This window comes from Vigna unguiculata, chromosome 8 (assembly GCF_004118075.2).
Source record: "Vigna unguiculata cultivar IT97K-499-35 chromosome 8, ASM411807v1, whole genome shotgun sequence".
NCBI classification, from domain to species: Eukaryota; Viridiplantae; Streptophyta; class Magnoliopsida; order Fabales; family Fabaceae; genus Vigna; species Vigna unguiculata.
In genome coordinates, this window is record NC_040286.1 from 33303454 (window position 1) to 33319084 (window position 15631).

The following is a 15631-nucleotide window of genomic DNA, read 5'->3' on the forward strand; positions in this document are numbered from 1 at the left end:
TTGAAGGAAGGAGATAATGTGGTGTTTGAAGTGGAGAGCAAAGGAATCAATCCTATTATTGAAGTTTATATCGATGATTTTTTTTTTATGTTGTTGAGTCTATTTCATTATTAACCTTTGATGTTTAATTTCATGTGAGAGAATTTAATAGGCCAGTATTTAAGATGTATTATGTTGTATTTAAGATGAATGTGACTATACTTGACAAATAACAAAGTTAAGTACTTCCATTAGGTAATTGCTTTGAAAAAAAAAAAAAAGTCTTACAAGTTATGATAATTAATTGGCACATACTACAAAAATAATTGATGAATAGCTTAAGAATTTTTGTACAAGTTGAAGTACCAAAACTTGTGGGACTCTTTTATTCAAATCAATGACCCAATAGAAGTACTTAACCTTGTTATATGTCAGTTATAGTCACATTAACCTTAAATTCAACAAATATAACATAATAGATCTTAAATATTTTTTTCTAATAAGTTATCCCACATGAAATTAAATATCAAACCTTATGTAGTGAAAATAGACTCAAGAACATAAAAAAAAACATTCATTGATAAAATTTCAATAATAGGATTGGTTCCTTCGTTGTCCACTTAAAACACAACATTAGCTTCTTCCTTCAAGTCATTCTCTTTGCAGGATTCCTTTCGACCTATTTGAACTTTGTCGACCTTTGTGAATTTGACAATGAACTCCAATCTTTGTTGTTAGAATAACAACCTTATTGATTCCTTTACTTATTATCAAGTTTTCAAAAAGTAGTATGCTAGTTCTGCACAAATGAGAAAGCAAATGTTCTTCAAAATTAAAATTTTCTTATCATTCCTTACACAAACGAAGGAAGACATATCAAATGACTTCCTTGGTTTTGAGATAGTGTCAACTTTACAACGAAGAAATATGTTTCGAGCTCTCTAGTTGCTCGTCGGATGAAGACCTTCATAATTTGTGATTTTCAATTCCCTACAAAAACTGTTATTTTGAAATAACACTTATCCAATATCGAAATTGTATATGTGAGTTCCATAGCATGTTCTATGTAGTCCTCGGTTATGTTTAGCCATTTATGATTCTTGAATTTATTTATTTTTTTGTATCCATGTTGTAGGTAACATAGTGTGTTTGACGTTTATTGTTCACCAAGTACCAATTTGAGCCCAGTTTGTCTTCAAATGCAGTAATGAAGTGATAATCGACATAACCAAATGTCTACAATTAATCACAAACTAACAAAATTAAATATATGATATGAAAAAATGGAATGAAGGTGTAAAATATTAAACATATTTGTTCCGATAGGTGTATGGTAGTGAGCTTCCACAAGATTGTTGTGACAGGTTCACTACAACCATCGAGTACTATAAAAGGGTTTAATTAATTTTTGAAAAAGAATGGGTCCTTTTTTCAGTTTTCTGTAATTTATATTTTCCCACAAGGACATCAATAATAAGGCTCATGCAAACGGAGTCGAAACGTTTGTATGTAATCTCAATGTTCAACCTATTTCAACCGTTTTTTTGACACTTGTGTATAGTACCCAGTTTCACATTGAATGATTCGTAACTATTGTGCATCATAAAATCACATTAAATTTGACAAAACTATTCAATGACTAGACAACAAATTAATTATTAATATTTCATAAAATTAACAAAAAAATTATTGACATGAAAATTATGACTTGTAGGTTAGTTTTCATGTTCGCAATTAATAGTCACTGTTAGTTAATGTTATGAACAATGTGGGGTGAAGGAAACACGTATTTCTTTTATTAAACATAGTTAGAGAGTGACATAGGAAAAAAGATACAATGGACTCTTACTAAATGGAAAATTATACTTTTGCCACCATCATTTTCTTTTACTTTCACTTTACAATCCCTTTTAATGATAAAAGTAAATAGAAATAAACTTTTTATAGTATCTTCACACCATTTGTTAATTAAGGGCTATAGAAAATTACATTTGCAATACTTTTGTTTTCTGCGTTACATAAGATTTATAGTTTAATATATTAGACATGCTATCTCTTTCATTTGATTCTCTCTTTTTTCACTTTAGAGATGTTTATGAACTCGAGTGTACGAATCTTAATACATCACTAGATTAAATCAGAAAAACAAAATATATATGGGGTGTCATCATATATTTCTCAAATTTTGATTTTATTATGTGATTGTTGTAAATTTTGGAACACGTTATTTTCAAGGAAAATGGTTTTTTTTTATATAATCATATAATAAATAACATTCTATTATAATTTAAGAACTTTTTATAATAATTAATGTGACATTTTTCATAATTTTATAACTAATCCGTTTATAAATCAATAATTCCATATACCGTTCCACAGGCTATTTTCGTTTTCACGAGTGATATGAAATTTTGTTATAATTAGATTGAGAAGATTGTTTTCATATGATTTGATTTGAAAAATCAATTCGACTTTCTAATTGCTAAGTGTCATAATTTCATTAGTCAAGACCATGTATAATGGCGATAGTTTCATCAATCAAGACATTACATAAACATAAAGAGGCACTCCCAAACCACACAATAATTTATCATGTACAACCAATAATAAGAAAATAAATAAAAGATATTCATGGCCATATAAATTCAAATTAATCATATATTTTCATACATGTTATGTTTGGACATGAGATATTGAAAGAAAAGGAAGGAATAGAAAATCAAGAAAAAATAAATAAAGTTGATTAGCTTGAAAGAAGGAAAAAAAAAACAAAAATAGATGATAAACCCTAATATTTATCCCAATTAGGGATGTTAACGGGGCGGGTAGAGTACGGGTAGTAGCTCCCCCGTACCCTACCTGCTGGATAAATATTTGTCACGTACCCGTACCCATATCTGTCGGGTACCCGTCTATTTTTTTCATATCCGCGGATATCCACGGGTATCCGCGGGTATTTACAAAAATATTTTAAAAAATAAATATTTAACCATAATTAGTGCTTAGATCAACAAGTCTCATTTCTCCGATTGATTCTAGAAAAACAAACAAATAAAAAATCACTACCAATTTATATTGTAGTTTATTTTTGAATAAAATATTAAAGAAATTACTAACTTCATCAATGTCCACCTCTTGCAACATTGTATAAAGTTTCATGTTGTCCAATTTTAATCTAGAAGAGCCTTAAAACATAAGAAGTTCAGTAAAAATTTCTAACAATCACTTAATTAAAATATCTAAGTAAAAGTGTTAATTTAATTACCTTCCATGTTGGTCCATAACCAGTCTTAGAGACACATCAATATCTCCACAGTATATGGAAGTAATTTACTCATTTGTGGGGTAAGAATCTGACCACCATTATTGGATGAAGACTCAAAATGTTGTTAACTAATATATATATATAAAAGGTAAAGTTTAGCGGGTACGGGTATCCACGGGTACGGATACTATGATACCCGTACCCGCCCTGTTTGATATTCGCGGATAGTGGATATCCATTTTTAATATCCATTTCCTACTCGTTGCAAGTTTTATCCGCGGATACCCGCGGATACGGATTTTTTTGACATCCCTAATCCCAATAGCAAATTATAAGGAGTGTAATATATTTATCAACCTTTCTCAATTTGATATATACTACTAATATTTTTTATGTGTGGTGGTCTATTTGTAGAGTTGTCAAAAGGATTATTCACTTTTTATTCGTTTAAAAAACATTGATTCAATTTCTTTCACAACGTTTTTGCTTCGTATGGATCAAGGGAAAAAGAGTTTATTCAATGTTGTGAGAAAAATAAAGTTACAATTTTTTAAAAATTTGATCAAGTTTTTAAGTATTTTGTGCCCATAAAGTAGGTCAAACCATTTTGTGGTACCCCGATTAATTAAATTTGATTGGATAAACAAGGATAAGATTTTAATCAGTTTGCTCTGATAAACCTTAAATTGAAAACGACGTTATGAACGAATTCCTATAAATTTTCTAACTTTATAATTCTTTCATTTATCGGTATAGACGAAAAAAGAAACCATTTTCTTCTTCTCCTATATTTGTTTTCTTTATTTGTTCTTTTTTTTCATAACATTTGTAATTATTTCAGATGTTTTGTAAACACATTCTTTAATAGACTTCTATTAGTTTTTTAAAATTTGTTTTTTAAATGGTTGAGAATCTAAATATAGTTTAAGAATAATAATAAAAAAGTGGAAAGAAATTAAAATTTTATAAACTTATTATTTTTAAGATTTAGGACTAGAGATAATGGCAAATCTCTTATCTGAGTTAGTTTCATATTCATTAATATTATTCTTAATCAAAAAATCTATTATTGATGTCAAATCGATAATTGAGTGTTGAAAATTTACTAGTTCTGATGAATAAGTACACGTGTGAAGAAACTCATATTTAAAAAAAAAAGGGTTAAATATGTTTTTGGTCCCTTAAGTTTGAGCGAAATTTGGGTTTAGTCCCTCATCAAAACTTTTGACCAATTTAGTCCTTCATCTTCCAAAATGCGTGAATTTAGTCCTTTTAACCAAATTTTGTTAAGTTTATCTGACATTTCAAGTGCATTTCATGATAGTATTTAAATTATTTATACTGTTTGACACATTTTTACTTCAATGTTAACTTAAATACTATCATGAAATGCGCTTAAAACGTCAGATAAACTTAACAAAATTTGGTTAAAAGGACTAAATTCACGCATTTTGAAAGATGAAAGACTAAATTGGTCAAAAGTTTTGATGAGGGACTAATTCCAAATTTCGCTGAAACTTGAGGGACCAAAAACATATTTAACCCAAAAAAAAAGTATTAAAAATTAATATGTGGGTCTAAATCATACATCTTAGTTCTACCATTATTTCTACCAAAAGAAAAGGATCAACTAACAATATTATATCCTTAATTTTAAAGCATATATTATTCCATTCAATGAGGAAAGTTTAATTCAAAAAATTGTTCTTAGTCTTGATTTCGTGATATTTTTTACATTTTCGCTCTTTACTTCTTAATATTTCATCTTTCATTTTATTTCATTATTTTTAGTTGTTATTTACTTTTGTTCAATTCTTTATTGGAAATGTATAATCATAAAACAATCATTACAAGTAAGAATAATTCTTATTAAATTAGGATGAATATAATAGGAATTCTGAACTACACTACACGTAAAGAATATTTTATTTTTATTATTTAGAAACAATTGCTAAAAATTGAAGTACAAAATAGAAATAAAATTTGAGTGATATGATAAGAAAAAATATTCACTATCCTAAATCTTATGATAAAATTCAATTCACATTTGAAAATGAGACCCTTAAAAGTTGCATATAAAAGAAATTGAGTGACATATATGAAAAAAAAAAAAAAACCATTAACATTTTAAGCATTAAGATTATGTTAAATGTGCGGTTTTACGATTTTTGTATGAATAACTCATATTTTATAAGTACTAAATATCTAGTCTATTTTAGTAAAAAAAAAAAATCCCTATAACAATAATAATTTTGTGATTTTCTTCAAATTAACCTATCATTAAAAATGAGATTTTAGGTTTAATCTCAATTAAAGAACTTCCGTAAATATATAGGATTGAAAATTCAATATCAAATACGATTAACATAACATTAACTCGTTGATTGTATATATTAGCTGCGATTGGTCGGGTATATGCAGATACTCACATAATTTTTTAGTATCTATGGATATTCATGGTTATCTGCGGATATTTAAAAAAAATAAAAATAAATATTTAACAAAATATTTTAATCGTAAATTCGAATAAAATATAATACATAACATTAATAAATTTTAAATAAAGTCTAAATAACTCATTTAAATAGTGTTGAATAACAATTTAAAAAAAATGATTTTTTTAAAACTAATTGATAAAAAAATAATTCATTCAAAATCAATATGTTAATATTTTAATCATTTTTTAATTTAAATTAAAGTATAGCGGGTACGGGTATCCACGGGTACGGATACTATGATACCCGTAATCGCCCCCGTTAACATGCGGGTATTAAAAATACATGTACCCGTTACCCGTAGATATCCATTTATAATATTCATTTCTTACCCGTTGCAGGTTTTATCTATAGCAAATTTTATTCGTAAATACCCATGTTTACGAATTTTTTTAACATTCCTGTCTCCAATAAAGAAATACAATATTGTTGAGCATCAATAATATCTGAGATAATGATTTCTCCGATTAGATACTTATCAAATCCATGACATTCAAATATAAAACTTTTCTAATTATCTTCTATCAAATAGAACTAAACAATACAATATAATATGTAACAACCATAACATTGTAGTTGTGAACAAAATATCGTAATTCCAAACATCAAATATATTGCAAGCTTAAACATTTATTATACTTGAGAATTTAATGAATCGAAGCAAACAAAATAGTAGGAGCAATGTTTGTTCCCAAGGAACCAAATAATGCTTAAACATTATCTTAAAGCGTTTAAGATAAGAGCTAGAAGATAAAAGAACTACATAGTATTCTCATTTTCATGTTTTGGATTGCAAAAAGCATATGTTTTCAAGAATAAGTTTGTAGTTCTTTTACAAGATATCATATAAAATAATTTGAAGAAGACAACACGAGTAGTTCTGAATTAAAGTAGATTAGGAGAATGTTAGTTTTGTTATTTTAAGAAAAAAAAGTACATATTTATATATTAAAGTTGAAATTTATATATAAGATCCTTGCTTGTTATTTTGGCAAAAAAACTTACAAAAGTTAGGGTTAGTTGAATATGCAATGGTGGCACCAAAACCAATATGATCGTACAAAGGGTAGGTGTGATTATTATGACATATCTAATATGGATCATACCAAATTAATTAGCTTTGAAAACAAGGCAATTTACACAATAAATTTACAACGAAGATAAAATTAATTAATGAAGCATGAGTTACAAATGAGATGAGAAGTAGAAAAGTTGGTGTCAAATACTACTTTAAAGAAGAAAAAAAAAAGTTATTGAGATTTTAAGAAATGTAATTAATATTGTATTATTTAAAATTAAGAGAAAATTAAACGTTAAGTATTCCACTAAAAGCACTAAAGTTAAAAGATAGATGACAAAAAGGTTCGTTACAGCTTTGAAATTATTAAAGTGGTGGCTGGGTCAACATTTAGAACAATTGCATGATGCATTAGTGGGACCAAAACAAAAATTAATAATATTTGTGAATTCTAAGTAGCATTTAGAAATATCCATGCAAGACATGTGAATATATACCACACCTACATTTTTCTCTGCTTTATAGATAATGTTGGCACGTTCACAAAATTGTTGGGTCTACATGAAATTGAAGGATCATTGGTGTTCATCAATCATTATTTATTCAGACAAATGTGGACACGCGAAAACCAACAATTATGTCAAAAAATACTTTTAGATTCAAGTAAAAATGAAAAAAAAATTAAAAATAATAATGTGTGACACTGTCAAAATGAAAATTATCTCTATTAAAAATTAAAGTTGACTTATGTTAGGAATTCAAGTGTGAGTCTAAGTCATACATTGATCAGAGAAAGTAGAACACTCCATAAAAATAAAGACTCATAAATTCATTATCTTAATATCTTAGGTTAAGAGTATTGTCAATTCCTTATGTGGTTGGACTCATATCTTATTGATATTATATCTTAAACCCCTCCTTTAGACCTAACAACTTGAAAATTTATCAAATAAAAAATAAGTAAAATAAATAATATATAAATAGAAGAATCTATTATTTTAAGATTTTAGGTTAAGAAAATTAAAGTTTTGATATTTTATATAAATTTGTTTAGAATTTATTGTTATTGATTTTTTTAATAAAATAGATGAGAAATTCTAAAATCGAAGGATTTTTTTTATAGAAAATATTTCATTAAAAACAAAAGTCTTCTTCCATTATAAAATTACATTTAAGGAATGTTTTCCTCCGAAAAAATCTAACAATTAGATAACTTTTCTAATTAACTCAAGGCATTCAATAATATAATACCAAAATACACACTAGAAAGAAAGTAACATTTGGTGCATGCTAAGATTTCTTGCCAGATTGAGTTTTTTTTCTTTTTTTTCGGAAATGCCGATGTTGTTGGTTTATTTCTATCTTCAGAATAAAATTTGTACCACCTAAAAAGTTGAAGCACCAGTTTAATTATAATAATGTTATTATGATATTATCACATCACAAGTCAACAAAATTATGTATTGTCTACGTTTTCAAAATATGATATTACCATGTTGTAAAATGAAAAACATAATATTTTCAATAGCTAAAATAGAAAATTTATTCTTTTTAAGAAATAAGTAAAAATATATTATTTATAAAATTAAATAAAATATAAAATATCATAATTAGTGTCAGAAAGCAAAATTAAAAATAGAAGATCAAAATTAATTCAGAAACTTAAAACTTTAAAATAAAGGAAATTAATCAGAAATTAAAATATAATTAATTAAGTCTTATTGAAATACTATATGTACATAAAGAAGAAACGCGTGGGAAGTAGGTGAAAATGGACGGTTAGTTCTATACATTAATTTTATTATTCGAAATATTAAATTAAAACTTTTTGTTTGCATTGATTAAATAAATTTTAGAAAAATTGTAAGACTATTTGATATCTATTAAATAAATTCAATTCAAACATCCAATTATATCCTAATCCAAATTAAACTCTTTTAATTCTAAATCTTAAATAATTCTATTCATGTACCCCAAAATTCCATTCAATAATATTATGACATTTTATAATTGTATTTGATTTTGGAGTAATATTATTGAGTTAAAGTAAAAATATCTGATGATTCTAATTATATATAAAAATTCTTAAAATAATAATTTAGAAAACTTCTTAGACTAACTTCCTTCCTCCTTAGTCGATTAATTTATTATATATATAAAAAGACAAATGATATGAAAAGAAATGTTTGTCTTGTTATTTTATTGGCAAAAGATTTTATTTTATAAACATTCCTTCTTACCTCTTTTATTTGACATTTTCATAAAAATAAACAAATGTAGTTGTCAAATTTAATTTTGTTATAAAATCTATTTCTTTATCAAAGTGGTAAACATTAAAGAAATTGAGCAGGAGGGCCACTTTGACATTTAATGCAATTTATATTTTAATTTCACAACCTTTGGTAATAATATTTTATTAATATATTTCTTACCTTTTTAATATTGATTAAATATTCTCCTTCTCTCTTAGTTGGCATGGTAAATGTGAATATTTTCACTTTTCATGTGAGATCATGAAGAAAAGTGTCACTGTTAAACCTATTTGAGAAACAAAAAAAATTAGTCTTTAATTTTATATATATATATATATATATATATATATATATATATATATATATATATATATATATATACACGTATACACACGCCTTTAACAGTGGGTAATTTGAAGAAGTAATAGCGTTGAAGAGTGGATCCATCTTGTGTAACGTTTCACTTCAAAATCTTCTTCCATCACTGTCGCAACACAACAAGAAGGTTGAAGTGAACTCGGAATCCACACGCACAAATTCTCACTCTCTCGCATATATTTGCGCGGGTAGTGAAAGAGAACAGAGAAGAGAAAGGGAGCAAGTGATGTCGAAGCAGACATACAGCGTGTGCTTCTGCTGGCGCCGGCGGTTTAAGCTGGCTCTGGCGGAGGCGCCGTCGGAGATCAAGACCCTCTTCGAGGAGTACTCTGAGAATGAGATCATGACACCTTCGCATCTGAAAAGGTTCCTTGTTGAAGTGCAAAAGCAAGAGAAGGCCACTGAAGAAGAGGCGCAAGCCATCATCGACAGCTTCAGGCATTTCCATCGCAGAGGGGTTGGCCTCAATCTCGAATCTTTCTTCAAGTACCTCTTCAGTGATGACAACCCCCTCTTCTTCCTTCTCATGGGGTAAGCAAAAAAAAAAAAAAAACTCGGTTTTTTGTGTTTTCCTGTTTTGGGTTTTTGACAGAGTCGGTTGGGTCAGCGAGATCTGGATTTAGCATTGTTTACTTTCCAATCGGGGTGCTCATCTTCTTCCTAGATTAGACTTCTTCTAGATTCGGTACCTTGATTTATCCATTATTGGGTTTTACTTTCTACCATGTTTTTTTGGTGTACTTTTCCAATTGTTTTACTTTTTTGCTGTCATCTTTGCAAAATCTTGGTCTACTCGTGCTAGCTGTCGTTTAGTGTTACGCATTGAGGGTCAATAGCAGCTGAATTTGTTGTGATTTAGCTTCGTGTTGGTGCCAAACTTGTACTTTTGGCCTCCCTCAAAAAAATTCTGAACTTTGGTGTGTTATTGAATTTCGGTTGACTCGTTGACCATGAGGATTTGTAACTGAAATTTCGTGGTAGAAAACGATAACTGGATTGAGGATGATCAGGTTCAAGAATGAATTTATCTTTTATGGAATTGAGCCTTTCTCTTAAAGGTCGTCGAAGGGCCGGGCATTGCAGGAAATATGAAGGCTTTCGCTTTATATTCCATTTGCGAATACCCTTTGTTGTTGGATGTGCTTTGTGGTCTCTCACTCTCTTCAGGATATGCATTACTTTATAGTTCTTGCACTGGTTTTGGTTGTGTTTATGGTAATCATTCATTTTAGTTTAGGATCTTCATTTCTAGTGCCTCTAGTACCTTACTTTGGTAAAAATCTGGCTCCGTGGTATTAAACAATGGGTTTAGGGCGAAACCTCTGCTTAGCATATTGAATTCCATCCAAAGTTTTCGCAACTGATTGTTACTTCCATAAATGTTGATAATATATCATGCTTAATTGCTTGCATTTTCTTATCCTGATCATTGTGCGTTGTACAAATATTTCCTTCATTCCAGGTGTACCATGATATGACTTTACCCTTGTCACATTATTTCATATATACTGGCCACAATTCCTATTTAACTGGGAATCAGCTGAGCAGCGACTGCAGTGACGTGCCCATCATAAATGCACTAAAGAGAGGTGTGAGGGTGATTGAATTGGATATATGGCCTAATGCAGCAAAGGATAATATAGATGTTCTTCATGGAAGGTGAGTTTAGTAGTTTACAAGTAGAATGGTACTTACTTTCATACATGAACTAATTCCAGGTCCCATGTCACTAGTTTCCCCTCATTTTTCTTTAGGGATCAGGTAGAAGTGAAAGAAATAAATTTAAGTTGAAAATGTATTTTAGCTTTCGAAAAGTTTTGAAAATTATTATTTATCTGTCTTAAGCTGAGCGTAACCATGGGTTACCTCGAAGACAAAATGTTTTAAAGGATGAATAAACTTATGCTAACAATGATGGTCCTCCAACAACTCGATAAAGATTTATTCTTCAATTTTTTTATGCTTTTGAGAATGATGATGCCAGAGTGAGGGTGAGCCATGGCACAATAGTAAAGCTGCATATATGCAAGGGGAAGGTTGCATACAATTAACCTCTCCCATACCTTTGCAAAGCTAAGAGCCTTTGGCATTGGGGTAGGTACCTTAGTTTTCATGTTGTCAAAGTCCCTTGAAGTAAAAAGGTGATGAATTGCAGTTTGACATCTGCTATCTGGCATAATTCAAGCTTAAGTTTGAAATCTTTTTCCTTTTACAATTAAACTTGAAATCATGGTAGTTGAACAGATTATATCAAATATATTGTTTGTAATTTCCAACTGAACCCTAAATTATTTAATTGAAAATTTGATACATAGTTGCTTACGCTTCTTTTTTCTTTTTTTTTTTTGACACAGGACATTGACTGCTCCTGTAGAGCTCATCCGATGTTTGAGATCTATTAAGGAATATGCTTTTGTGGCATCAGAATATCCAGTTGTAATAACCCTAGAAGACCATCTTACACCGGATCTTCAGGCTAAAGTGGCTGAGGTTAGTTACTTGCCATTTTATTTGGATTCATAGTACTTACACTCTAAATGATTGACATCCCTATCCTAATTTTTAGATGGTTGCAAACACTTTTGGAGATATACTATTTACTCCTAACACCGAAAGTGTGAAGGAGTTCCCTTCTCCTGAATCACTTAAAAGGAGGATTATTATATCAACAAAACCACCTAAGGAGTATCTTGGAGCAAAAGAAAAGGATAAAGGGGATGATTCACAGAATGAAAAGGGAAAGGGGGACGATTCGCTACGCGGAAAGGGATCAGGCGATGATGAAGCTTGGGGAAAGGAAGTCCCTAGCTTGAAAGGTGGTACTATAGAGGATTACAAGGTTGTAGACTAAACTGAACCTCTATATTAATTGTCACTGCATTTAATATTTTATGGTAAATTTGTTAAATGACTTCGTGCTTTGCCATCTTTAGGACAACAACGTGGATGAAGAAGATCTTAATGATGAGGAAGAATTTGATGAATCAGATAAGTTACCACATAATGAAGCTCCAGAATACAGACACCTAATTGCCATTCATGCTGGGAAGCCTAAAGGTGGATTAGAGGAATGCCTCAAAGTGGATCCTGATAAAGTGAGACGTCTAAGTTTAAGTGAGCAACAGCTTGAAAAGGCTGCTATAAATCATGGAAAACAAATCGTAAGGTATTGCAAATTGTTTTGAGCAAGTACTTTTGAGGCAGAATTAATTTGTATGTGGTTGAACCCCCTCATATCTGAATGGAAGAATGAATAAACATCATCTAACTCTATTGTCATGCAAAATGTTGTAAAAATTGACTTTTTATTATTTGAAACAAACTCAAACATTTTATATGCTGTTTGTCTTGAAGAATTTTTTTTACTTTTGTTGGCTATTGGCCCATTCTAGCAAGTTTTGTGGTGTTTTGACAAGACGACGACCCCACTAAGGATCATGTGCTTGGGGGAAGGGGTGTGTGAACAAATTATAAGAGGTGTGGGATGTGTATGCTAATTATAATTACTTTTTATTTCCTGCTGCCCTTCTCTAGGTTTACTCAGCGCAATATTTTGAGGGTGTATCCCAAAGGTACTCGCATTGACTCATCAAATTATAACCCATTAATTGGGTGGATGCATGGAGCTCAGATGGTTGCATTTAACATGCAGGTATGTTCCTCTGTCTAGTGTATATTTCTTCTTCATTTTCCTGCTCACTGGTCCTCCCATTTTTTTGTTTTCCTTATTTAATATTTTCTTGTATGAGAATTTTTACTATTGTTTTTTGTATCTTCATTTTTGTTGCTTCATTTCCTCTGAGGTGTCAGGGAGAGATGGAATTGTTAATCTTAAAGTAGCCAACAAAATTCTATAAACATTTGACATCTGGTGATATAAAGTGTACAGTGAACATTTCATGTCTAGTAATGAGATCGGCAAAATGTAGCGCGGTCCTTTTTATAATTTATTGAATCCCTTGATGTGTGCTATTGCCTGCAAAAAGTTAGGGTGCGAGATCCAACTTACATTTCTTCCACCTATAGCTTACTATCACACTCATTATGTCAAGAAGTATATCATTGATTACCATATTGTTTAATAGGACTTAGTTTTCATTGTGGTTGGTTTCATGACCAGGGACATGGTAGATCGCTTTGGTTGATGCATGGAATGTTCAGAGCCAATGGAGGGTGTGGTTATGTTAAGAAACCAGATTTTCTGTTAGAGAATGGTCCAGACAATGAGGTCTTCGACCCTAAAGCCAAGTTACCTGTGAAGACTACTTTGAAGGTAAGGATTTCACGTTAATCTGTTGCCTCATTCAAGAATCTATCTATAGTTTAATACTAACAAAGTCCATACTCTTCCAATTTTAGGTGACTGTATATATGGGGGAAGGATGGTATTATGATTTCAAGCATACACACTTTGATCAATACTCCCCTCCAGACTTCTATACAAGAGTAAGTTGAGATGATATACTCTTAATGCATAGGAACCTTATCACAGCAATGCGTTTTCCCTTATTAAGGATTGTTGTTCATTGCTGCTATGCATTGCATATGATACCTTCCCTTTTGTTTTCACCTTGTTTGATGGCTCAATTGTGTGATATGATAAACTTATAATGCAGGTGGGGATTGCTGGAGTCCCTAGTGATACTGTAATGAAGAAAACTAAGGCAATAGAGGATAATTGGTTACCTACATGGAATGAGACATTTGAGTTCCCTCTTACTGTTCCAGAGTTGGCCTTGCTTCGCATAGAAGTTCATGAGTATGACATGTCTGAGAAAGATGACTTTGGTGGACAAACATGCCTACCTATCCGGGAGCTAAGAAGTGGCATTCGAGCAATTCCACTGAATAGCCAAAAGGGAGAGAAATACCCCTCTGTAAAGCTTCTCATGCGCTTTGAGTTTATTAATTGATTCTGTTCATCCTTCTACTCTACATTATCATGTACAGTCATTAAGACGTTCAGTAGTATGAGTTTGTATGTATATCTTCAACAATGCCTCGATTTAATGATGTATGAAATAAAATGTGGTGTGTATTTTGTTTTCTTGAGGAGACTTATTTATCTTGTAAGCCTTGTCGATATATAACTATATAATATAAACATGGAAATTATTCGTGTTTTGCATGAGGATACTTTTAACTCATCTATTATCAAATGTTGGTTTTGGTCTTTGATGCTTTATCATTTCACAATTTTGTAATTATGTTATGCATACGAAGTCTCTATCCGTTTTGTCGATAACTAACCTTAGAGAGTTTGGTAGTTGCTTCTTTTGTAGCGAAAATAATAACAATTATATATTTTTTACTTACAAAAATAGAGTGTGAAACTTTGTTGGACAAAAGTTTTGTTTTTTCACTGACACCACCCCGAACCTTATATCAAATACAACTAAGCGTTTAATTTGGTTTTTAAATTTTTAAAACAAGAACAACTATTAAGTTTGACAATGAGCATGAATACGCAATGAGCATGTTTGTTTAATACTATAACAGCAATGCGTGTTAAGATAGATATCTTGGTTAGAAAATACGTAATCGCTTCTCTGAGTAGACAAATTAGTCTTGAAAGAAACAGGCTTAACAAACTATTTATATTCATGACAGGCTAACAGAAAATACCTAAACGTGGTGGCACTTGTTGTTTTTGTTTCTCATCCAGTTAGATTAATTTTGTAATTAAACTCTCTCTATATCACTATCCCTATTTATGTCATAAGATAATTTTTTATTAATTGACTTACACAGATGGCAAATGAATCTCTTAGTTGTTTATCTGTTTCTAAGTATAATTGGTGTCATAACTTCTTTTCTTTTTATATTGACAAGTAAGTCTTGGAAGTAACCACATAAATAAGTATGAACAAATATGCTATTTTGGCTGCCATGTGCCAAACATTAATAAGATAGAATTCACAAATCATATTAATGAAAACATTTTACCATAATATCTACTTCTAAGCGATCTTCTCACAGTTTAGATGCATACCTGTAAAGTTATCCCTTCTGACATTACGCCAAAGAACCCAGAAACTGTCTTGGGTGGGTATTTTGCCTTGACCTATAAGCATTCATAGCAAACATAAATGGACAAAAGGGAGTTGGATTAGTACCACCCATTAATTACAAAAGGACACACTCATCATCAACATCATGGGCCCAACTCATTCCCACTGCAGTAACCCATTAGGCCTATGGCCCAGAAACCTTAGCCCAGCAGCATGTGCAGAATTTGCATCAT

The 15631-nt window shown here is 30.3% G+C and overlaps 1 protein-coding gene across 1 annotated transcript; it reads left to right on the top strand.

The window, feature by feature from the left end:
* Positions 1 to 9428: 9428 nt before the first annotated feature.
* Positions 9429 to 14499, top strand: LOC114194128 (phosphoinositide phospholipase C 2-like). Its single transcript, XM_028084195.1, is given in 10 exon segments — positions 9429 to 9893; positions 9896 to 9918; positions 10850 to 11046; positions 11742 to 11877; positions 11954 to 12226; positions 12321 to 12553; positions 12922 to 13039; positions 13508 to 13660; positions 13747 to 13833; positions 14004 to 14499. Coding segments are annotated over 10 exon segments (1797 nt in total). The 5' UTR covers positions 9429 to 9613; the 3' UTR covers positions 14301 to 14499.
* The last annotated feature ends 1132 nt before the right edge of the window (positions 14500 to 15631 follow it).